This window comes from Lethenteron reissneri, chromosome 17 (assembly GCF_015708825.2).
Source record: "Lethenteron reissneri isolate LAM-NWPU_2019-01 chromosome 17, ASM1570882v1, whole genome shotgun sequence".
NCBI classification, from domain to species: domain Eukaryota; kingdom Metazoa; phylum Chordata; class Hyperoartia; order Petromyzontiformes; family Petromyzontidae; genus Lethenteron; species Lethenteron reissneri.
The window spans coordinates 12,002,660-12,028,558 of NC_083795.1; the positions used below are offsets into that span (position 1 = coordinate 12,002,660).

Sequence of the window (25,899 nt, forward strand, 5' to 3'; positions counted from 1 at the left end):
GTGCTGGGTTACAGGCCACGCGCATAGCCACCGCGGCTGCCCAGCTATGTCACAGATCATTGAACCACGGGGATTGGGGAGGCGATTGGGGTTTAATCGTTATGACCCCTTTATATAAAAAAAAAACAGACTCAGCTCTTACACCATTGGAACCTAATTTGCCAGTAAAAATATACTTGTTTTTTTACCCTTTTATCTGGCAACAAAACTGACACCTTTTTTTACAAGGAGTCATGTTTACATAAACCACAATACCTGCAGTCATAACGCAAACAAAAAAAATAACTCTGATAATATGCGCTGTCCTAAGGCTCTAAGGAAAGCTGTCTCGGGTGTGGACCAATCAACTTCAAGGACAATGCACATTATCAGAGTTGTGTTTTTTGTTTGCGTTATGACTGCAGGTATTGTGGTCTATGTAAACATGACTCCTTGTAAGAAAAGGTGTCAGTTTTGTTGCCAGATAGAAGGGTAAAAAACTAATTATCAGACTCAGCTCATCAACAACGTACACGGGTAACTGCTTGTTGTGATCTCAAACCCCGGCCCGATGAGGCAGCTCCCTGTCGGTGGGTACCGCGCTGTATGACGAGTGCGTGCGTGTGTCCTGTTCCATGTTCTTCTTTTCAGGGACCTCAAGAACAATCTCATCAGCACGATCGAGCCGGGGGCTTTTCTCGGGTTGTCCGAGCTCAAACGGCTGTGAGTACCTGGAGGAGACGATGCAACTCACGCACCGCCGCTTCTTACACTTGTTGGGTCTGTGCCTCTCGCGAGCTCGCGATGATGCGGTCGCAAGCGAGCTGCGTGGATGTTCCAGCTCAGTAATGGATTATTAAAAATCTACCTTTTGAGTATTACCCTCTCGTATGCTTGCTTGGTGGGTTCACTCAGGGAGGGTATACTCCTTTCCTCCCACTGAAGTCAAATTATAATTTAAGGATCCTTCGTGCAGAAAACGTGTCTTGAGATTCAGTAAAAATGCATTGCGTGAACAAAGGGCATTATTATTATTATTTTAAATTTTATTCCAATACCACAAACGTATATCTGCTCTTCTCCCGCGACTCAACTGCCGGATAGCGCACGGCACGACGCTATACACCGCAACCGCTACACACGCCGACACCGATTGGCTCGAGACAAAACAAAAATAACCTTTTTTGCCGGCGATTTCTTGGTGTTTTTTTGTTTTCCTGCAGGGATCTTTCGAACAACAGAATCGGCTGCCTGAGCTCGGAGACGTTTGTGGGACTCGCCAGCCTCACGCGACTGTACGTTGACCCTCGGTCTGCGCGAACACATACCGCTCTTAAAGCGCTTGCCGCAATTCAGGTCGCAACAAGGAGCTCCGTCAGATCCACCCCCCACCCCCCCAAGTCTAGGGCCCCGGGGGGCTTCAATTCAGCCACCGGGTCTCTCCGCATCGCTAGAGGAAAGAAAGCGTGGGGAAAAGGAAAAAAAACGCGAAAAATGTTGGCGTCTGGAAACCACGAAGGCACAAAGCGGGACCTCATTGTCGAGGTCAGCCACTTCGACAGACCCAACAGGACAAAAGTGTTTCCGCGCCCAGCACACCACATCAAGTGTACCTCTCACCTTGAACCGTGGCCACGACGAGTCACGTGCCACCTGTAGGCGAGCAGCGACCCGGAATATATTTCCGAAGCGGGCGAACCACATTCGAGGAATGTAACCAGTAAACAATCATTTATGCTACTAGGGAAGACCCAGTGAACTTTTATGCCTTTTTTTCAGAAGTGCCTCGCCACAAATTATTGCTCAGCGAAGTTTCTTATGTGGAAATGTATCTGCCAAATACTCTGAACGCGTTGTTATTGTCCTTCCCGCGCACCTCAGATTAGCACGTTCGGCTACGTTTGGTGCAAACAAAGTTGAACACACAATACGTTTCGAAATGTGGAGGGAAAAATATGAGGAACCGGAGAAAAAAGCCACATGACCGCTGGCAGAGAGATGAAAACTCTAAAAATGCAGGCGTCAGGGTCGGATCGGACCCACGACCTTTTGTATACTCGGCGAGGTAGTTAACATCTCGCCACCACGGCACCCCATCACGTGGCCATCGGAGAGCCGGGAAATATTCAACCAGATATGATGGCCCTGCAAGGGAGGCACGCACGCAGGCGATGACGCGACGTGCTTTCGGGGACCCACGGCTAGCGGAAGAGGAGGGAGCACCTGGACACAATGCGAGCAGGGTCAGAGTGGCCCCCAACACACAAAGCACGGCAAACTAATTGAATTAGAATAAGTTGATTAAACGATTTACGTGTAACTGTAGATCGGACCCTAAAGGTTGTTTACGAGGAACAACGAGCTTTACCAGCATAGGTGCACGTGGGTTTATCCTCAAGCCGAGCGCCGCTGCTGCTTCTGCTGCTCGTCGTGTATGGTTAGGTTAATGGCGCTAGTTCAGGTGCAGCGCTAGTGTGGATAGAGAGGTCTCACGATGTGACTTCAGAAGTAGTTCTATGACGCCCCCTTCCACGGCTGTTCTTTTGGCAGAGGTCGGTGCGGCTGCTCGCCGCTGCCGAGTTCCGATCGGGAATGCCTCCATCTCGTGAGGCGACGCTGACAGCGATGTAATTATAGAGGAGGTGGAAGCTTAAACTAAGATTAATATTCTTAGGGTTTTTTCGGTAAAGTCACGTAGGTAAAAAAATTAAATTAATAAAAATAGCTGATACAGCTATCGTGCTGTGACGGTTCCACCTGAAGACGGAAGCGTGTGTTGCCTCCGAAACGTCGTGATTTTTATTTTATTTTTTATTTTACTTTTATTAATTTTAATTTTTTACCTACGTGACTTTACCGAAAAAACCTAAGAATATGAATCCTTGCAGTCACGAAAGCTTCAAATCTAGAACTTAAACTAAGAATCAATCACTTTTTTCTATAATGAACAACATGATTTCTTTATAATCAAGTGAGAACCCTTTGGGACGCAAGGTCTTGTTTGCAAGGCAGACTAACGTGGCAATTGTAAATGAGAGATATACATTAAATTAAACCATAACTAAAGACCGCAATAATGCTTAAATATTTCCTATGCGTGATAAATAATGAACAAATACAATGGGTTACAATTCATGATGAATAATCATAAACTCAGGACATTATAATTGCTGTTTTTCTAGCCCTTAGCCCTGAATTTGTTTTATTGTTCACCTTACACCACGAGAATAAAAAAGCCTCGAGTGCTTCCTGCCATTGTGCGATAATAGAATGAAGGTACTGATTTTAAGCGCTTTAAATTTAACTTTCTTTACTTTGTCTCTCTCTCTCTCCCCTGATGAGATGTAGTCTGAATGGCCTTGTTGACCGAGTATTCCTTCCCTCATTCCCGCTGCCGATGTTTCATTTCATGTTGATAACAAACAAAGGAAAGGCCTCTTTGGCATTCATGTGGACAATAACCATTCCACAAATGCCAGCGACGGTGAATGGCGGCCTGCGCGCCTCTCCTGCGTGTCTGAAAGACCCCGCTGCAGAAGTTGTACTTTGTTCTCAACGTTTTAGTTTTAACGGACTGTGTAAAGAATTTCTTTTTTTTACTTTTTTTTTTAAGACGCGGCAGAGGAAAGAAGGAGACGGAGGAGAGGCCGTCCCTTAAAAACAACAAAAAAAATCAACACAAAGCTAGTTTTTAACACCTCTTTTTTTTAATACCAACATTTCATCAAAGCGCATCTCTTGTGAAGAGTGCGGTGAAGCCTTGTCATTGTGGCAAGCTCGGCTTGCCCCTCATTTGTGCCGACCCCGCCGAGGGGCTGCAGCCGGACGGGCGTTCCTCGCGTTCCTCCAGCAGGCGAAGGGAAGGGGGAGGGAAGAAAGAAAGAAAAACAAAAACCCCCCACGACAAAACACGTGGCAGAGGCCGCGGCACGCCCTGCGGTAACCCGGGGCATCGCGAGCCACCCGCGCACGTGGAGTCACACGGTGGCGGTCCGACCACTCTCATCCTTGGTCCACCATAGTTATCACCATCATCATCATGTTCTATCTACCGCTGGATCACTGGATCAAGGCCTATTCTCCCAAGCCATCTGTCTGTCTGTACATGCACCAAAATCGAAGGACGGAGGCTAAAGTATTTTTGGGCATGTGGTAAACCACATTCTCCAGATTAGGAGATGCACCCCAAATCTTTTGCCCAGTGTCGATGATGTTTTACAAATATGGTCACGTATACACACGTACACACGCGTGCATGCTTATAGGATTATACAACAACCCCCACCTCCCCATTTTATGTTTTGGTTTAAAACACAGTGGGGGAAAAGTGGGTCTTATAAACCAGAAAAAACTAACTATGTGAAGGGAAAACCCTGAAGGAGCTATACAACATTACACTGTGTAACAAATAAAAAATTGTCCCTGGCTAGTAAGTGTTTTTTTCTAATTTTTTTATGCCTCAAAAGTATAGAAAATGGCTTATTCCCCACAAACGTTGCTTTTGTGACCAGAACAGTGATATTTTGAAATGTACCTATTTTAAATGAGAAAACGTGTGCATTTGCGTCATTCCTTCGCATAAAGTCCTGATCACAAAAGCAAAGTTTGTGGGTAATAGTAGCCATTTTTTATACTATTTTAGGCATAAGCAATAACAAATAACATTTTCTACCCAGGGACAAAAATCGTGTTACATCGTGAATTATCATTATTACTTCTCACTGAGTCTCAAGACTCTTTTTGCAGGAGGGTCCTGCCAAGCTTTCCCGGTAGGGGGTGGCGACGATGTTTCTGCGTGGAATCCCAATCGAGTAATTGTGCAGCAACATTTTTTCAGCAGTGCAATGTTTGGCCATTACCAGCAACGTTGAATGGGTTTTGCCAGAACGCGATTGGAATTGTTGTTGTGTGCAGTCATTGGTGGTGATCAGGGGGCTGAGCCCATCGACCGATTGTAGTTGGTGACCCGGTGTATTTCACCAGGTGGCTTGACCCCAGTTTGAAACTCAGAATGTCAGCGTGCCAACACGGCACTGTATTCTGAGCCATACCGGGCAACTGCGGTTGTAATTGTTCTTTGGTTTATTCGGTAAAGTCACGTAAATAAAAAAATTAAATTAATAAAAGTAAAATAAAAGTAAAATAAAAATCACGACGTTTCGGAGGCAACACAAGCTTCCGTCTTCAGGTGGAACCGTCACAGCACGTATTGATACAGCTATCGTGCTGTGACGGTTCCACCTGAAGACGGAAGCTTGTGTTGCCTCCGAAACGTCGTGATTTTATTTAATTTTTATTTTACTTGTATTAATTTTTATTTTACAGCAATCGTGCTGTGACGGTTCCACCTGAAGACGGAATCTTGTGTTGCCTCCGAAACGTCGTGATTTTTATTTTACTTTTATTAATTTAAATCTTTATTTTTTTTATCTACGTGACTTTACCTAAAAAAACAAAGAATATGAATCCTTGCAGTCACGAAAGCTTCACATCTAGAATCCGGTTGTAATTGTTTTGTTTCGTGGTCAGTTCGCCACAAATTCAACCGCGCTGACCCCAACACACCACGCCGACGCATTTCGTTCACCGATAATGCGTCTTGTGCTTTCCATTCATCTTTGCATTTTTTTTCCTACTTCTGCAGTGGGTGCACGGTGCCAATTTAATGCCCTTTTATTGTTGGGTTTTTTTTTGCGGCTGTGTGCTTTTTTTATCGCAGGAATCTGTCCGGGAACATTTTTAACACGATCCCCCAAGGGACCCTGGACGTCCTTCAAGGCCTCAAGTTCCTGTGAGTACTTCCCGCTCGCCGCCCTCCGCCGTGACCAACGGGTGCCGTCGTGCGTGCGTGCCCGCGCGACGGCTATTTGCGCACCTGACTTTTATTTTCGTCCTACGATTCTTACACCGATTATAGACCCGCGTCCGGGGGCAGAGCGATGCCTTTTTTCTTTTCCGAAACTCCCAACGAGGGAGAGAAATGCTTCGCTTCGGCAGATTGGCCCGAAAGAGACATCAGAGGCCTCCTTCTCCTCCTGCTGCTCCTGACATCCTGTAGGGGCCTTCCTTATCCTCGCAGAAGCCTGGCTTCTGTTTTGCATCAGTTGTGCAGTTGAGCGAGTTGGCGTGCCCGTGTGTGTCCACTGAATACGCTCTGTGAAAAGGTCAAATTCAAGTCTAAACCAAGCGTGTTCTTTTGTGGTCATTGGTGACCGGGCTGATACCCAATCGAGCTCGCTGCACGTGAGGACCAGAACTGAACCCAGCACTTCTGACTCAATGGCTTTGATGTCACTCATGGTCCTGAACCTCCAAACTACCTGTTAATCATCATAATAATCTTCATCATCCATTGTCTTATCCACTACTGGATGAAAGCCACCCCATGCCATCACCACCGCTCACGTTCCAGTACTGCTTTCCCTATCTCGCTCATACACATGAGTTTATCTCATCGCTCCATCTTACATACCCTTATCTACAGTTAAGAGGCAGCCCCAGTCATTTACAACCGCACGAAACGGAAACCATTGGAAGTCAAAACGTACGCCCAGATAGCAGGCACGGTGGTGCCGAGCGGGGCCCAATCGTCGGCCCGTTTTACCGCTAAGCCTCGCTCTTTGCCACGCCGCACATGTGGCCCGGTATAAAGTCGACTTCCTGGAATTTACTGCTCCGCCTTGCCGCCTCGCAAATGTGCAAAGCGGAGCCAGCGGTGGTGGTACCTTGCGAGAGTATTGCATTTCACCTCCTCTCCGCAGCGCTCGGCAGGAGAACGGCACGAAGAAAAGCTGCGATGTAATTCACTTATTTCTGAACAGGTTTAAGCGGCGTTCTCCCCACGGAATCGTCGTTTGATCAAAATGACCTGGAAAAAAATGACCCCCCCCCCCGCCCGCCCGCCACCCTCCCCCCCCTCCCTCGGTGTAATTCTATAAACACGAGCGAGTGCGGTTACACCGAGGCTGGTTGTGTCGGCGGGCCGGAGGGCGGGCGGGCGGACGGACGGGCACGGCTGGGGGTCGCGTGTTCAGGGGAATCCGACCCCCGGCGACTCCCTCCGAGTCGGTCCGGAGCACCGATCCTGAACGCCGATCTCCCTGGGTAAAAACGGAGCCATGCAGCCACATCGCAGCCGCCCCCCCCCCTACTCACGCTTATTGAAAGCAGATGGATTGGCCCGAGTATGGTTATTTGGATCAGGGCTGGAGTAAAAGATATATATATAAACCCAGTGTCCAGATGAAAACCGCAAAAATCCTTTGGGCAGTGACTTTTCAAATGGCTTTTGCTGGCTTTCACTTTCGTCCCATCCAGCTCTGAAAATTGCACTCTGGCACGCAGTAATTACAACAATACGGACGTGCGTTTCGCACGCGCGCGCGCACAAGCACGTGTGCCGGTACGCCCGTGTGCATGTGCACGAGCAGCTTGTGTGTACGTCGAAGTTCTTTCGCAACGTGCATAGCCATGCAGCCGTGCTAATCGGAGTTGAAGGGGAAGGGCACGACCCAGCGCACGGCTCGGAGACGCTCGGTGCGATCGCCACTGAGCCAGGTTTCACCGATTCAGTGGTTCAGTGCCCTGAGCTGAGCCGCCCATTTTTATTCCATTGTTATTTTTCTCCAGGGAATTTCAAGCCTGTGCCATCTACTGCCTATTATCATAATTATATCAGCTGACAAGGCTCCATTGAGCGTCTCAACTCTGTTACGCGGACGACCACAGCCCAAGACCTCCGGCAGGGGCGGCAGTTACAGGACATTTCAGGTGATTAGATCACCCTGCAAGTGCCCGCGGCACATCAGATCTCAGCAGCTAAGCTGGCTTGAGCCTGCTGAGTAGATTTGACACGGATATTATCGGTGTTTTCGGGAAATCCGAATTCAGTTTCTGGCCACGGATAACATCAGTGGCGAGCGATATATCCGACCTGACCCTGAGCATCCCGGCTTCACCAGTCCACAATGATTCATCAGTCCATCACGACCGGCATGGTGAAATAATCGTGTTTTTAAAAATAAAAATATATATAAATGTATCAACACCCAGTGGCACGTGCAAGAGCAGATCCCTCATTAGCGCTACAAAGGGAGTCGCTCCGACCGGCCCAGCCCCGGCGTCACTCGCCACTCTGGCAGGTGAAGACACCGCCGCTCGGGAGAGGACCTCACTTGTCCACACCGTGCCAGCAGCCGCATTCGCCGAAGCCCACAACACCGGGGGGGCCGGCAACCGGGGGGAGGGGCGGGTTGTGTGTGTGGGGCGCGTGTGTGTGTGTGTGTGTAGGAGGGGGGCCTGCGTGTGTTGCGTGTGTGTAGCAATGAGCGCGCTGCGCTACGAACCCGGCGACCCGAGTTCGATTCCCGCTCACGGCCAACACCCAGTGACGATTATCTGAACCAGTCCTGGGCCTCCCCTAGGTCGATTCAGCCTCAAATAAGTACCTGGAGTGTTGTGTAAACAGCACCGCTAGGGAGACATATGCGGCCGGGTTTGGTGCTGTCCACCCACCCCCTCGTGTGCCGTGCCGGCCTTCATAGGTGCTCGCTAACAGCACTTTCCCCAACAGTCTGTTCAGGCTAAACGGGGGATCTTTGTCTTTGTGTGTGGCGTGCGTGTTTAAGGGGGGGGGGGGGGTGATGTATAGATCGTCGCGGCGGTCCGTGGTCACGCAGGAGTTGGCTTGGCGAGGATATTTTCCACCGCGTGTGTGCAGGGTGCCAGGTATTATTCCACGAGCCATCCCCTTGGAGCACGATTCAGGCGGAGCCAGATTAATGTTCAGAGTCGTTTATTATTATTTTTTTTTGCTACGCGCTCCGGCGATCCCTCCTGGTTAATTGCGCTTTAGTAAAGCGATCCTCCGCAGCTGTGCCGCCCTGTTGCTGCGGTTCTGTTTTTAATCACGGCTCTTTAGACATCGCGGCTCGGGTTCTGATGCGTGACGGAGTCCGCTGGCGAACGCGGCGCTGGTGCCGGTCGATGTCACGGGCGCTGGTGCGGGTCGATGTCACGTGCCGTCCCCGAGTGACAAACACAAATGGCTCCGAATTAAATTAAAGGACCCTGCGCTGCTCAAGAACTGTCGTTTCGGGCGACGGCGCAGCGAGAAAGCCTCCCTGAGCCTTCACGCTTTTCTTCTGGAGCCTCTCCCGTGCTCGGGATGTTTGGCCAAATGCATTTGACGAGCGTGCGGGATGTGGCAGGAAGCGTGCAAAGGGGCAGCGTAGAAAACACATAGACACGGACGTTCAATTCAAGCTGGAAGATCTTGAAGCGCTCGGACGCTCTTTGCTCTGACCCTCCTTTTCCCGGGTTTCCAGCCCGAGCTGGTAGCACTCAAAGCTCTGCTCCAGATAGATTCAGGAATCCATTGATGTGCTGCCATATTTTAGCCACCGCGTTGCTCAAGCCGACAACGCCCGGTATTCCGAGACAGCCTCCCTGGCAAGTGCTGCCCCAGGCTCAACTCTTGTTGGTCTGTGAAATCAGACGCGACTGCTGGTGTATTGCGGGTGATTTGGTCGTGGAATCTTTAACTTCGCGCTGTAAAGTTAATTCTGTTATCCTACAACTCGTGTTGTTTTCATAACGCGAATTCGATCTAACACGGTAGATGTATTCGGGAAGATTGTTTTTGTAACGGGGATGCGAATTCGATATATCGCGATCGAGTGAGTAGAAATAAAGGGTTGTACGGCTGCCTCGGCGGAGCATCACACGAGGCGGGATTCGCATCTCACGTGTTCTGGCGGACTGTGCTTTACCCTATATTATATATTATAACGCGATTGTTCCATTACACGATGTTCTTCAACCACTCTATCGGAGAACAGACTGTCCGCATCTTTTTTTTTTATCTCGAAAACCTTGAGTGAAGGCTGCCGGAGTGGCTTCTGGGTGATATTGCCAGAGGCTTGAGGTGACAACAACAACAACAGCAGTTCCAGCGGCAGCAGCTGCAACTTAAGAAACATTATTGGAACCTCATTTGCCAGTAAAAAATATGATAATTGGTTTTTACCCTTCTATCTGGCAACAAAACTGACACCTTTTTTTACAAAGAGTCATGTTTGCATAGACCACAATACCTGCAGTCATAATGCAAACAAAAAACATAACTCTGATAATGTATGCACTGTGCTTGAAGTTGATTGCTCCACACCCGAGACAGCTTTCCTTAGCGCCTAGTCTCACATGGGTTGGACCAGATGACGCCAAAAGGCGTACAAAGACACATTCTCAGTGTGCGGTCACGGCGCTGCATTTCCACCGCGGCTGAGAGGCCACAACGGTCGAGTTTCACGTGGGGAACGGCGGCACAGCAACGCAACAACAGCCAGACGGCGGCACAAACCGAACGACGGCCAGTCACAGCGATCACACTCCGGCTCGGAGAAGAACCAAGTGGCCCAGGAACTTCCAGTGCACCGTGATTTAGGAGCCCCCGTTTTTTTTTTATAATTCCTACCATTACACGTTTAAAAGAAATACATCTTCCACGGCCTGAAACCCAAACATGGGGTGAGTTGGAGTATGGCGCTGTAATAATAAACATAATTTGTGTTTTTTTGTTCAATAGCCGCTTTGGCCAAAGGAGAAAGATTGGCTCATCTTGCCAAAGATGAGAACACCAGGGTTAGCCCCAGACTCTCAGTGGGCAGATTTTTTTCTCTCCGCCTTCCGCCTGCGAGTCAACATTGCGTTCTACTCTGGACTAATCCTGTTTGTTTAACCCCCCTTTTGTGCTTCGCATTGCAGAATCGGTCCCTTTCTCTCGCTGTTATCGTAACCCTTTCCCGGCACGAGAAATAATACAGCGCAGAGATGCGCGATTAATACGACAAGTGAACCTCCCAGCTGCTCGCCCTTGCTGAAGCACTAGTAATCACGCCCGATGATCGTAATCACGCGCCATGTTCGGTGCAAGATAGGTAAATGTAAATAAAACAAAGGGACGTAAATGCCCCGTAAAGCCTTAGCAGACTGTTGCGGCAAGTGCTGTTTTAGCAAGCACCCATGAAGGCCGGCACAACACACGAGGGAGTGAGTGACCATCACCATGCCCAGCCGACTTTATCTCCAAAGTGGCAATGTTTAGGGCTGAGTCGACCAAGGGGAGGCGCAGGACCGGTTCGGATAATCATCGCTGGTGTTGGCCGTGAGCGGGAATCGAACTCGGGTCACTGGGTTCGCAGCACGCCGCGCTAACCGCTATGCACGCACGCACGCACGCAAGCGCGGTAAATTTTTCACACACGGAATCCGTGGCACGAAATTGCAGCCGATCCTCAGGTATTTTTTTGGTTTTACGATGAACACGCAGACACCGCTCGTTCCGACACGCGGCCGGTCCCGGCAGCGGCAGCTGCTGACCATTACGCGCCACGCCATATTTGGCACGAGTGGACCCAAGCGCTCGCGCGTGTGCACGTGTATATATTAGTATGCAGGCGTGTGTGCACGCGTGCATGTATGCGTCTTTGTGTTTGCACGCGTGTTTGCGAGGAGCGGTATTGTAGCGGTTAGCCCCGTCCACTGCGGTGACTCAAGTTCGATGCCCACTCACGGGGGATCTTTGCGAGCGTGCGCGCGTGCACGTGCGTGCGCGCGTGCGTGTCTGGGGACTCCGCGTGGCACCGGGCGGCTGATGGGGAGCTAAGTTTGGCTGGCGGCGGCTGCGGCGACGGTGGAGGGTTTTGAGAATTTGAGGGCGGAGGCGGCGCAGGAGATTCCTCGTCGTCCGTCGCCACCGCTGCCGCTGTTGTACCACTGCCGCCGCTGCTGCGTGCTTCGCCTGGCCCTGGGCAGTGTTCCTGTTTAATGTTGACGTTTCCTTTTGTTTCGTCTTGTTGCGCGCCCCTCCGCACGGTGACGTCCGTGCGTTCGGGTCTCGTTCGGCAAAGCGGACGGTTGTACGATGACTGCGGGTGATGCTTTGCGATGACGGACGCGGCGATTGATGGAAGTGTCGGCGATTACAATGTTGCTCGTTCATGACGATGATGGCATAGACGCTGATGGTGATTGATAGGTGTGTTGGTGTGAGTCGGTAGATGATAATGATGTTAAGAGGAACAAAAGGAAGAGGAAATGGTGGAAGAGGAGGTGGTAGACGATTCTGACGTTGGTGGCTGGTAATTAACATGACGACGGTGTTTAATCCTGTTTACAAATCAGCTGCGGCCACTCAAACCCCAATTTGTGAGCAACTCGAGAGAGAGAGAGAGACTCTCACACACACACACACAACCAATCGGAAATGTGGAACACATGTAGTGTTAAACGCACTTTATTTTTCCTATGGCCGACGAAGAAACCTTAATCCTCAGAGTCGGTGCCAAAATATCTCGGGACCCCCCCCCCCGCCTCCGTTCGCCTCCAGGGGATGGCGCAGCGAGCTGTTTTAAACCGAGGCCAAGGTTGGAGCCGCGGTTCGTTTGAAAGGGCCGAATTCTTCCGCGCTCTGTGCAATTCCCAGCAGGTGCGGGGCTGCCGCGCTTTGAAGCTGCCGGCGGTTTAATCGATATACAAGCACGGCGAGTGCCTTCCGCACCCACGTGCCCAGCGGTAACCCATTAGGGAAAAACGGGTGTTTTTTAGCCCCCGTTTGGAAGGCCAGAATTGAAACGTTATGCTTTGCCATATAAAAGGGACCAAAAGAAAAACACCGAACCAATTTGGGCCGTGCAATGGCACGGGCACGGCGCTCGCTCTGTCTCGCCCGTGCGTGGTCGCGTGGGTCCTCACGTTTTGCCCACTCGCTAAAATAAAAATAAATATTTTCTATTTTACCGGGTAAGGCCCACTGAGCTATGTAGGTCTTATTCAGAAGCGACCTGGCTATCACAAATGGGCTTCAGATCAGTCGCCCAGGTCTCTCCGTGTCGCTGAAGACCGCAACGCAGCAGGAAAAGAAAGCGGGGGGGCAAACACGAATAAAGTTGACTTCTGAAAACCACGAAGGCACAAGGCGAGGCTTGAATTTCAGCCGGGTCTGTCGATGTCGGCGACCCAGGACGTGTTTCCGCCGCCCAGAGCATCGCATAAAGGGTGTCTCTGGCCTTCGCCGTAACTACGACGAGTCACGTGCCACCTCCAACGAAGCAGCGATCCGGAATATATTTCGCGAAGCGGGTGTACCGCATTCAAGAATACACTATAAGATTATTAAACTGTTTTTGTTATTTCACCAGGTAAAGCCCACCGAGCGACTTGGCTATAATAAATGATGGCTCAACGAAGCGGCTTATCGCGTGGAAAATTTATATCAGCCAAATACTCTTAAACACATGATTCCAAATGTGGAGGGAAAAACTGAGACAATTCCACGCGACCAAGGGGAGAGAGACATGCAAACTCCGCGTATACAGTCAGCAAAGTCAGGATTGAACCCACGACCTCCTGTTTATCAGGTAAGGTAGTTAACATCTTACTCTGTGTCCACGTAATCTTAAACAGGTCGACCGCCTCTGCCACACGAGTGTCAGCACGGACACTTCAGACAAAGAAGCCAATCGCTTCGTTGGCTTTACCTAGTCAAGTAAAGCATTTGCTTCGTGATTTCCTTCCTTTCCTAGACGTTGCACTCCGACCATCTGTTTTTTTTGTTTGTTGTGGTCAGTTTATGACCCGCCCCGATTTGACATCTGTGGAAAAAAGAGCTCCAAACCTCATCGGATTCCTCCCGCAGTCTAAATAAAGATTCTAACGCTGATGACGCTCACGTACACGCCTTGATCAGAGCTCCGTTTCTCACGGAATGTTTTCCGGGCCGCTGGTAAGACCGCTGGAATAGATTCTACACGTGACGAGTAGCCACCGTCGCATAGAGAGAGGCGGGGAGTGGAGGGGGGTGGTGGTGGTATACTGGATGTGGTGTTTTCCGGGTTGCTGACCTGGCTGAAATTAAGCCCTGGCCAGGTCTTAATTGGCGAGGATGTGTAAATTGCGAAAGGTGTCTTCGACGTTTAGACGATCACGACCGCTCGCTCGCTCGCCTCTCTGACGCCCCCAGCGCTCTTTGTCACAGAGCAGCCAGCGGTCGGCGTCGCAGAGGTCATCGGCGACGGTAATCGACGCCCGTATTGACGCCATCGCGTGATCATTCGTTAATTAAGATTATTCATTTAGTTGCTTGCTTTGTTTTTTTATTATTCAATCACGGTTGCTAGGCCACAGGCCCAAAGGCCCAAAATGCCAATCGGCGGTCAACTGAAGGCGTTAATTGATGAGCGCTGATGTGCGTCTTGAAGTGGGCAAGGTCATTGTCACAACTCGGGGAGAAAAAGACGACGGGAGGGAGTTGTACTTGAGAACAGTGCGAGGGATTTAACCAGCATGAGAAGTGCCGTGACCTGCAACGTGCTTGTCGAACTAGCTACGGATGATCTCTTACTGCCCGGCACTACCGCTGACATTGACCAACCGCTCCTGTGCGTTCCCTCCCATCCTCCCATTGCATCCTCTCCACCCCCCTGCCCCCTGCCCGCCCACCACAGGGAGTTTGAGAGCGAGTGGTTGCTGTGCGACTGCGGCCTGCGCTGGCTACCCGGACACCTGCGCAACCGCTCGGTGCGCCTGTCGGAGCCCACGCGCTGCCCCTACCCCCGCGCGCTCCGCGGAATCCCCGTGCGTGCGCTGCAGGAGACGCAGCTCAACTGCGGTGAGCATCTCCCGTGCCTCCCCCCACCCCCACACCCCCACAACGCGCTCGCGACGACGCGCGGACGCACTGGGCTTGCCATCCAGAGGTCGCCGGTCGCATTGGGTCACCCGGCGGCCCGGTAGTTGAGACAGAGCGGAACGCTTCTTGAGCCCTGCCCCCTGCCCCCCCCCTGCCCCCCTGCCAGAGGTCGCAACCGGGTACCCGATACCCGTACCCTACCCGATACCCGGCTACCCGTACCCGGCCGGGTACAGGTACGGGTAGCCGTTTGCGACCCTGGTGCGGCCGGGTACGGGTACGGGTAGACCGTGAGTCACTGGTGAGTAACTGTTTGTCACTCATTTCGGGTAGGGTACGGGTACGGGTAGGGAATCAAACCCCGTTTGCGACCTCTACCCCCTGCTCCCCTGCCCCCCAGTCTCACGTTGGGCCACTGTGACCCTGCCCGCATTGCGTCCAGGGGGGGGGGGCACGTCTTGTGCTCGCTCCTCCTCTTCCGCCAGCCGTGGGTCCCATTGCTTCATTGCCCAGCACTGGTAGCCACGTGAAGGGCTGACGCGAGATGTTAACTGCCTCGATTGGTGGACAGGAGGTGGAGGAGGGACTGTTCGCCAAAGGTGCCATGAGCGAGCAATTGCAGGGCTGCACCTTCACCTTATTATTATTTTGATTTTTACGAGTTTGAGAAAGAGGCCTTTGAGGGATGAATGAACGGGGTGGGGGGGGGGGTTAAGTTCATCCGACAGTGGAGTGATGAATGTGATGCGCGAATGAGGACCATGTGGGTTCTAGCGGATGCCCTTTTGCCAGTAAACTATTGCAGGGCTGCACCCTTACCAATGACCAATTCACTCGCCATGCCCCCCATCTCGTCAGAGCTGGGAAGCTAAGGAGGGTTGAGCCTGGATAGCGCTCGGACGAGCGACCATCTTACATCAAATCATTCTCAATGGGCCTGCAGGGCTATGTGGTCGGCAGCAGGGGCCCGTGCAAAAAAAACACAGTGTTGTACTGTATTATGCTCCATAGTCTATGCTCCCAACCTTGATCAATCTGCTTGGTGAAGTGGCACAGTGGTTAGCACGCAGCGGAACTGGAACTCGAGCTCGATTCCCGGCCACGATGAACATCAGTAGCAAGTGACAAATTGTAATTCCTAAATATGGCGTTGTTAGTTTTAATGTGACGTTAGTAACACTTCGTCTGTGTTCTCCAGTTGCCTGGGTGAAAAGTGGGCTCGGTTTTGCCCAATCCTGTCCAACTCGCAAGACAAACTTACAAAGAATGAATAATATCTGAAGCAGGCATGCCCCCCTCCCCACCCGCCTCCGTCTTCACTAACCTGCACTGACCAGCGTGGTGAAGTATGGTCAAACAGCCCCCATGACTGGCGCGGCATGGTCAGGCATCCACACAGATGGCTGCTCCACGTTGAATGTATTTTTCCTATCAACACTGTTACCATGCACGTGTTTGTCTGGGGCGGTTGGCATTCAACTCTCATTAGGAACATTTGAGTTCCGATCCCGATCGGAGGCGGGGAGAGGGCAGTCTCAGAACATCAGTGGAGACTTCCCGCATCCCGAAAGTGTTGAACTTTCACATGTGGCTCAGATGTACTGGCTCGTGTGTTCGTCCATTCGTGTGCCTGTATGTGTGTGTGTGTGCATACGTGTGCGTGTGTGTGTGCATACGTGCGTGTGTGTGTGTGTCATTGTGATGGAGGGCGGCAGTGGAGCGGTTAGCACACTGCGCTCCGAACCTGCCTGTTCACGGCCAACATCAGTGACGATTATCTGAACCGGTCCTGGACCTCCCCTAGGTCGACTCGGCCTTAAAATGAGTACCTGGAGCGGTGTGTAAAAATCGCTACTAGGGAGACAAAGGCGGCCGGGCGTGATGTTGGGCACCCACCCCTTCGTGTGCCGTACCGGCCTTCATAGGTGCTCGCTAACAGCACTTGCCCCAACAGTTTGTTCAGGCTATACGGAATATCTTTGCCTTTGTGTGCGTTTGAGTGGATGCATATGCGTGTGGATGCTTGTGTCAGCGCAGGCTTGTGTTTTGTGTTGTGCGCGCGTGTCCGTGTGTGTACGTGTATGCTCGTGCTTGGCTTGGTTTGTGATTGCATGCAAACATGCATGAATGTACGCTGTGTAAATGTTCGTCAAAATGCGTCCGTATGCACACGTGTGTGTGTGTGCGTGTGTGTTTGTGTGCGTGTGTGTGCGTGTGTGTGTGGTGTGCTTGTATGAGTGCGCGTTTGGATCAGCGCATGCTTATGCATATATTTGTGTGAGTGCATGCGTGTGAGTACTTGTGTAAGTGTGAGTACTTGTGTAAGTGTGTGTGAGTATTTGTGTAAGTGTGCGTGTGTGTGTGTGAGTGTGTGAGTGCGTGTGTGAGTGCGTGTGTGAGTCCTTGTGAGTGCGTGTGTGAGTACTTGTGTGAGTGTGCGTGTAAGTGTGTGTGTGAGTACTTGTGTGAGTGTGCGTGTAAGTGTGTGTGTGTGAGTACTTGTGTGTGCGTGTGTGAGTACTTGTGTGTGCGTGTGTGAGTACTTGTGTGTGTGTGCGTGTGTGAGTACTTGTGTGTGCGTGTGTGAGTACTTGTGTGAGTGTGCGTGTGTGAGTACTTGTGAGTGCGTGTGTGAGTACTTGTGTGTGCGTGTGTGAGTACTTGTGTGTGAGTGTGTGTGTGAGTACTTGTGAGGGCGTGTGTGAGTACTTGTGTGAGTGTGCGTGTGTGAGTGTGTGTGTGAGTACTTGTGAGTGTGTGTGTGAGTACTTGTGTGTGTGTGCGTGTGTGAGTACTTGTGAGTGCGTGTGTGAGTACTTGTGTGTGTGTGCGTGTGTGAGTACTTGTGAGTGCGTGTGTGAGTACTTGTGTGAGTGCGTGTGTGAGTGTGCGTGTGTGAGTACTTGTGTAAGTGTGCGTGTGTGAGTGTGCGTGTGTGAGTGTGCGTGTGTGAGTACTTGTGTAAGTGTGCGTGTGTGTGTGAGTGTGTGAGTACTTGTGAGTGCGTGTGTGAGTACTTGTGTGAGTCTGTGTGTGAGTGAGTACTTGTGTGAGTGCGTGTGTGAGTACTTGTGTGTGAGTGAGTACTTGTGTGAGTGCGTGTGTGAGTACTTGTGTATGAGTGAGTACTTGTGTGAGTGCGTGTGTGAGTACTTGTGTGTGAGTGAGTACTTGTGTGTGAGTACTTGTGTGTGAGTACTTGTGTGTGAGTGTGCGTGTGTGAGTACTTGTGTGTGAGTACTTATGTGTGAGTGAGTACGTGTGTGTGTACTTGTGTGTGAGTACTTGTGTGTGAGTGAGTACTTGTGTGAGTACTTGTGTGTGAGTACTTGTGTGTGAGTGAGTACTTGTGTGTGTACTTGTGTGAGTGTGAGTGAGTGTGGCTGGGACGAGGCTAAGCGGGATTCTTTGGGATCATCGTGACTTAGTTTGAAAGCCGCGGGCTCAGGGCACCAAACTGTGGCACAATAATAAATACGTCTCTTTAAACAACAATAAAAAAAACCCAATAACAACAACAACGATGGCAACAACAACAAACAAACGAACGTCGCGGCAAGAAACGTCGCACCAGCAAATCGGTGTTTTTATTGCCCCATTATGTTATTTTTTGCTTTTGCCACGCCAATGTCTTTGCTTAGCATTATTTATGTTTACGTTTTGGTTGGGCTCTTGCTACACTTGCCCCCAGGGTGGCGCGGATCATCTGACAGGTCTCAGCGGTGGGCCCCCCCCTTCCCCCCTGCCCCCCCCCCCCCACCAGCCCTCGACGCCCCCCCCCCCACAAACAAACCACGCGGCGCTGTGGCAGGCAGCGGCGGCTGCTCGTGTCGGAGTGTCCTCCACCTCCCTCTCTCGCGCCACGGGGACACACTGTGGAAGTTGCGGGAGTCCCACTAGCGAATGGTCCCCGGTGATCATTGGTTAGGGCGCCACGGAGGCGAGATGTTAACTACCTCGCCTGGTACGCAGGAGGTCGTGGGTTCGATCCCGACCCTGACGCCACGCCTGTGTCTTTGGAGTTTCGTGTGCCCTCCCCGAGGTCGCGTGGATTTTTCTCCGGGTCCTTCCGAGTTTTCCCTCTACATTTAGAAACGCGCGTTGGTAGTGTTTGGCCGCTGTAGTTTCCACGTGATGAGCCACTTTGTTGAGCTATCATTTGTGGCTAGGTCACTTCTGAAAAAGAGCTACACAGCTCAGTGTGCCATACCTGGTAAAATAAAATAAAAAATAGTTTTTCGTTTTAAAAAGAGTTTTAGATCAGAGATGCACAGGGACATGCTCACAGATCTATATGGGAGTGAGTGAAGGTCGCTGTAGCTCACAGGTCTCTATGGGAGTAAGTGAAGGTCGCTGTAGCTCACAGATCTCTATGGGAGTGAGTGAAGGTCGCTGTAGCTCACAGGTCTCTATGAGAGTGAGTGAAGGTCGTTGTAGCTCACAGGTCTCTATGGGAGTAAGTGAAGGTCGCTGTAGCTCACAGGTCTCTATGCGAGTGAGTGAAGGTCACTGTAGCTCACAGGTCTCTATGAGAGTGAGTGAAGGTCGTTGTAGCTCACAGATCTCTATGGGAGTGAGTGAAGGTCGCTGTAGCTACAGATCTCTATGAGAGTGAGTGAAGGTCACTGTAGCTCACAGGTCTCTATGAGAGTGAGTGAAGGTCGTTGTAGCTCACAGGTCTCTATGAGAGTGAGTGAAGGTCGCTGTAGCTACAGATCTCTATGGGAGTGAGTGAAGGTCGTTGTAGCTACAGATCTCTATGGGAGTAAGTGAAGGTCGCTGTAGCTACAGATCTCTATGGGAGTGAGTGAAGGTCGCTGTAGCTACAGGTCTCTATGAGAGTGAGTGAAGGTCGTTGTAGCTCACAGGTCTCTATGGGAGTGAGTGAAGGTCGCTGTAGCTCACAGGTCTCTATGAGAGTGAGTGAAGGTCGCTGTAGCTACAGGTCTCTATGGGAGTGAGTGAAGGTCGCTGTAGCTACAGGTCTCTATGGGAGTGAGTGAAGGTCGCTGTAGCTACAGATCTCTATGGGAGTGAGTGAAGGTCTCTGAATCTCACAGATCTCTATCGGAGTGAGTGAAGGTCGCTGTAGCTCACAGGTCTCTATGGGAGTGAGTGAAGGTCTCGGTAACTCACAGGTCTCTATGGGAGTGAGTGAAGGTCGCTGTAGCTCACAGGTATCTATGGGAGTGAGTGAAGGTCGTTGTAGATCACAGGTCTCTATGCGAGTGAGTGAAGGTCTCTGTAGCTCACAGGTCTCTATGGGAGTGAGTGAAGGTCGCTGTAGCTCACAGGTCTCTATGGGAGTGAGTGAAGGTCGTTGTAGATCACAAGTCTCTATGGGAGTGAGTGAAGGTCGTTGTAGATCACAAGTCTCTATGGGAGTGAGTGAAGGTCGCTGTAGCTCACAGGTCTCTATGGGAGTGAGTGAAGGTCGTTGTAGATCACAAGTCTCTATGGGAGTGAGTGAAGGTCGTTGTAGATCACAAGTCTCTATGGGAGTGAGTGAAGGTCTCTGTAGCTCACAGGTCTCTATGCGAGTGAGTGAAGGTCTCTGTGGCTCACAGATCTCTATGGGAGTGAGTGAAGGTCGTTGTAGATCACAAGTCTCTATGGGAGTGAGTGAAGGTCGCTGTAGCTCACAGATCTCTATGGGAGTGAGTGAAGGTCTCTGTAGCTCACAGGTCTCTATGGGAGTGAGTGAAGGTCTCTGTAGCTCACAGATCTCTATGGGAGTGAGTGAAGGTCTCTGTAGCTCACAGGTCTCTATGGGAGTGAGTGAAGGTCTCTGTAGCTCACAGATCTCTATGGGAGTGAGTGAAGGTCTCTGTAGCTCACAGATCTCTATGGGAGTGAGTGAAGGTCGCTGTAGCTCACAGGTCTCTATGGGAGTGAGTGAAGGTCACTGTAGCTCACAGATCTCTATGGGAGTGAGTGAAGGTCTCTGTAGCTCACAGATCTCTATGGGAGTGAGTGAAGGTCTCTGTAGCTCACAGGTCTCTATGGGAGTGAGTGAAGGTCACTGTAGCTCACAGATCTCTATGGGAGTGAGTGAAGGTCTCTGTAGCTCACAGGTCTCTATGGGAGTGAGTGAAGGTCACTGTAGCTCACAGATCTCTATGGGAGTGAGTGAAGGTCACTGTAGCTCACAGATCTCTATGGGAGTGAGTGAAGGTCTCTGTAGCTCACAGGTCTCTATGGGAGTGAGTGAAGGTCACTGTAGCTCACAGATCTCTATGGGAGTGAGTGAAGGTCACTGTAGCTCACAGGTCTCTATGGGAGTGAGTGAAGGTCACTGTAGCTCACAGATCTCTATGGGAGTGAGTGAAGGTCACTGTAGCTCACAGGTCTCTATGGGAGTGAGTGAAGGTCGCTGTAGCTCACAGATCTCTATGGGAGTGAGTGAAGGTCACTGTAGCTCACAGGTCTCTATGGGAGTGAGTGAAGGTCACTGTAGCTCACAGGTCTCTATGGGAGTGAGTGAAGGTCGCTGTAGCTCACAGGTCTCTATGGGAGTGAGTGAAGGTCGTTGTAGCTCACAGGTCTCTATGGGAGTGAGTGAAGGTCGTTGTAGCTCACAGGTCTCTATGGGAGTGAGTGAAGGTCGTTGTAGCTCACAGATCTCTATGGGAGTGAGTGAAGGTCGTTGTAGCTCACAGGTCTCTATGGGAGTGAGTGAAGGTCGTTGTAGCTCACAGATCTCTATGAGAGTGAGTGAAGGTCGTTGTAGCTCACAGATCTCTATGAGAGTGAGTGAAGGTCGTTGTAGCTCACAGATCTCTATGAGAGTGAGTGAAGGTCGTTGTAGCTCACAGATCTCTATGAGAGTGAGTGAAGGTCGTTGTAGCTCACAGATCTCTATGAGAGTGAGTGAAGGTCGCTGTAGCTCACAGGTCTCTATGGGAGTGAGTGAAGGTCACTGTAGCTACAGATCTCTATGAGAGTGAGTGAAGGTCGTTGTAGCTACAGATCTCTATGGGAGTGAGTGAAGGTCGTTGTAGCTACAGATCTCTATGGGAGTGAGTGAAGGTCGCTGTAGCTACAGGTCTCTATGGGAGTGAGTGGAGCTCGCTGTAGCTACAGATCTCTATGGGAGTGAGTGGAGCTCGCTGTAGCTACAGATCTCTATGGGAGTGAGTGAAGGTCTCTGTAACTCACAGGTCTCTATGGGAGTGAGTGAAGGTCTCTGTAGCTCACAGGTCTCTATGGGAGTGAGTGAAGGTCGCTGTAGCTCACAGGTCTCTATGGGAGTGAGTGAAGGTCTCTGTAGCTCACAGATCTCTATGGGAGTGAGTGAAGGTCGTTGTAGCTACAGATCTCTATGGGAGTGAGTGAAGGTCTCTGTAGCTACAGATCTCTATGGGAGTGAGTGAAGGTCGTTGTAGCTACAGATCTCTATGGGAGTGAGTGAAGGTCGCTGTAGCTACAGATCTCTATGGGAGTGAGTGAAGGTCTCTGTAGCTACAGATCTCTATGGGAGTGAGTGAAGGTCGCTGTAGCTACAGATCTCTATGGGAGTGAGTGAAGGTCTCTGTAGCTCACAGATCTCTATGGAAGTGAGTGAAGGTCTCTGTAGCTCGCAGGTCTCTATGGGAGTGAGTGAAGGTCTCTGTAGCTCGCAGGTCTCTATGGGAGTGAGTGAAGGTCTCTGTAGCTCAACGCAAAGACTTAGCCACCCTGTGGCTATTGGGTACACCACAGATTTGATCTGAAAAGTCCAGTAGAAATATCACGTTAGTGTGAGAAGGGAGGTAATGGATGAGTTGGTTGCAATATAACACAATTATAGGTCACGCAATTATAGGTCAGTAGAACTATTAGGGATAATTCTACTGACCTATAATTGCGTTACATTGCACCCTCCCTTCTCACACTAACGGTGCTCTTTAATTTCTGTGCAGCTGCGTGAGTCGTCGTTGCTGCGCGAAACCCCCTTCAACCAATTGCCGTGCGCTTCATCGCGTACCTCTCGTTTCTCCCTTCCTATGCTCTCTTTCTGCCACCCGCATCTCCACCAACCCCCCCATCCCCCAAACCACCCCCCACCACCTCCACCCGCCTCTACTGGCCGCACCCTCCCTCCCCCTCCCCCCTCCGCCGGTCGTCAATCACGAGCGCAGACGGCCCCCTGGAGCTGCCGACGCTGCAGCTCATCCCGTCGTCGAACCAGGTGGTGTTCCGCGGCGACCGCCTCCCGCTGCAGTGCACCGCCACGTGGGTGGACGCCAGCACGAGGGTGGAGTGGCACCTCGACGGGAACCCCGTGGGGGCCACGGTGGACGGAGCCACCGTGCTGCTTGAGAACAGCACCGTCCACGACTGCACGCTCATCTCCAGGTCAGAGGTCACACGGGGGGTGGCGGAGGTTGGGCGGGGGGGCGGTCGGGCGCTGAGTAACGGTTAGCCGGGATCGTGAGCCGGGTTCAAAGGTCATGATTCGGATAAGGGTCAGCGTGGTTCATGAACCAGGTTTAAGGGTGACGGCTGGGGTAGTGGTCAACTCGGGTCATGAGCGAAGGTTAGATGTCATGCCTGGGACAAGGGTCAGAGTGGGTTGAGAGGCAGGCCCATGTATTGGGCACCCCCCCCCCTACCACCGCCACCTTCCATCTGCTGTGAGCCATGATCTATTCTTCGTCTCTTCGTCCGCACCTGCGATTAGCACGGTTGGCTAACATACGGTGCGAAAAAAGTTCAACGAACATGCATAGATGGCATAATACGTGCACGGCATCGTGTGTGTGCGAGAAACAATTCTTTATTCAAATCACATTTACATGTGTGCATTTAGGCCCATAGCTCAAACAAAACCGCACGAACGAGACGTTCCAAGAAAATTGAGAAGGCACAAAAACGAGACGTCGCAAGCGAATCGTGACCTCGAATCGCGACTTCAAATCGCGACAATTCACGCTGGCCCGGCATCGCTCACCACATGCAAATCGCAAGAGTCGATCAGAAATACTGTTTTTGTTGTTTTTTTATTTAACAGACCGCAGCTCTAGTCACAGCCATCTGTTTAGAATCAGGCCGGAACGCTAGTTTAAAATGCAAATGCCAATGTGAGGCTTTCCTTTGCCTGACTGGCACACTGTTCGGACAGGGATGCATCGTATTAATATTTAATCACTTGCAAAATGTTTTCCGTTCAGGAAAGTAAGTCGGCTTTGGTTAGGGATGCATCACTGGTCGAAGGGATGTTGCCTGATGGACAAGCCTGACGACATAATTACAGCCAAAGAAGAGAACACTCCAGGGATAAGGACCTCCCACCGTGGAGATAGAGTGATGAGATTAGCTCACGTGGAGGAGTGAAATGAATTCTGGCATTTCCCAACATTTATTTGGTCATGGGCATATTTATTTGCTTGTTTTTACACTGTACAGGGGTTTGCGTACCTTGTAGAGAGGAGCTTTATAAATGTAATTTTTTTTATCATCGCAGGACCATGCCAGATGGCGATGATGGTGATAATGATGATGATGACAATAATGGTGACATTGTTGATGATTACTTCTTGAAATCGATTATTACGATGACAGTTATGATGAGGGCACTGATGATAATAACAACGAAGACTCAGTCTTGATGGGCGTACGTACATATGTATTTTGAACTTCTTTCGCACCGTACATTGCCAACGGTCAATCCCAATTTGTGCCCGCACGGTTCATCGCTCATGGCCCCCCATTTCCCGGCTGTCCGGCCCCTCTCACCCCCCCCCACCACGTGTCCCGACACAGTGGGCTCATGCTGCCGGACGTGAGCGTGGGGATGTCTGGCCGTTGGGAGTGCGTGGTGAGCACCTCGCGTGGCAACGCGAGCCGCGCCGTCGACATCATCGTCCTGGAGAACTCGTCGCTGCACTGCCCCGCCGAGCGGCTCGTCAACAACAAGGGCGACTTCAGGTGCTCGCTCACTCGCTCGCTCACTCGACCACCCGTCCACTCACCCGTTCGACCGCCTGTTTGATCACCCTACCCGCTCAGCAGCCTGGCAAACAAGAAAAAATGAAACTATTTTGATTTTACCAGGTAAGATCCATTGAGCTATGTAGCTCGTTTTCAGAAGCGACCTGGCCACAAATAATAGCTCAACGAAGTGGGCTTATTACGTAGAAATGTATAGCGGCCAAATACTCTAAACGCCTGAGTATAAATGTGGAGTACCCAGCGAAAAATCCGCGTGACCATAGGAAGAACATGCAAGCTCCATATATAAAGGCATCAGGATCGGGATCTAGCCCACAACCTCCTGTATACCAGGCGAGGTAGTTAACATCTCGCATGGCACCAACAAACGTAACTTGCTTCCGACAAATGTTCCCGCTCGGCTTGCAGCGCCCAACCATGTCCGTGAGCTCTGGCCGAGCCGGCAATGCCCGTTGGATGACGACGACATCTCAATCCCGAAAACCGCCGGCGCCACAAGCTGCGGTTGACAGAAAGTTAGAGAATTCCCCGAAGGTAGAACCATTGGCTCAGTTGATATTTATCAAATTTCAGCGACTAGGCATGTCGCGTTGGTCACGGGGGTTTGTTTTACCGTGCTTCACCACGCCGCTCAGTGCGGTTCAGTGAGGGAGGTGTCCGGGACAGGTTCAGACAGCCATGGCTGGGAATTCTATCCATGGCCAGGAATTTAACTCAGGTTTACCGGGTCTACAGCGCAGAGTGTGATGATCACTGCACTCCAGCTCTGACCCGACATTTTAACAGGAGCGCTAGTAAAATGAGTGCTGCAGGTACTGGCGCAGTGTGCTGGTAATGGCTTAACATCTGCCGATAGCCAAATGCGTAGAAAGAATATTTGAAGACCTCAAGAAGAATGAACTGACATGCCCCCCCCACCCCCCACAAAGCGGCGCCCCGTCAGTGTCGCTCATAATCCTATTATCCTGATATGTTGCACATGAGTATTACTACAGTATCCGGGCTATCTTCTGACTCTACTTAAAAGCCACCGTACGTAATAAACTCTGTAGGTAATGAAGAGGTAGGCTGTAGGTATGGGGGACAATGTTTTTTTATTTTATAGAGAGAAGAAATGTAATAGTTTCCATACTGTTTTGGGGCATCTGCGAGCAATTTTAAGGCAAGGGAAGAGGGCAGCACCTGCAGTGCACTCTGGGTAATGCAAATCATCAGGTGACGGGGTAGGTGGGACTTGGCAGTGGAAGAAACGCGGTTGCGGCGACCTGGGAGCTGTTATTTATCGTTCTTTTTTTATA

The 25,899-nt window shown here is 50.9% G+C and overlaps 1 protein-coding gene across 1 annotated transcript in view; it reads left to right on the forward strand.

The window, feature by feature from the left end:
* The window catches only part of LOC133343494 (adhesion G protein-coupled receptor A3-like), a 106,097-nt gene that overhangs the window by 55,529 nt on the left and 24,669 nt on the right, over positions 1-25,899 (forward strand). The window contains 6 exon segments of the mRNA XM_061553154.1: positions 631-702; positions 1,203-1,274; positions 5,699-5,770; positions 14,484-14,647; positions 22,789-23,005; positions 24,413-24,577. Coding sequence (XP_061409138.1) covers positions 631-702; positions 1,203-1,274; positions 5,699-5,770; positions 14,484-14,647; positions 22,789-23,005; positions 24,413-24,577 — 762 coding nt within the window.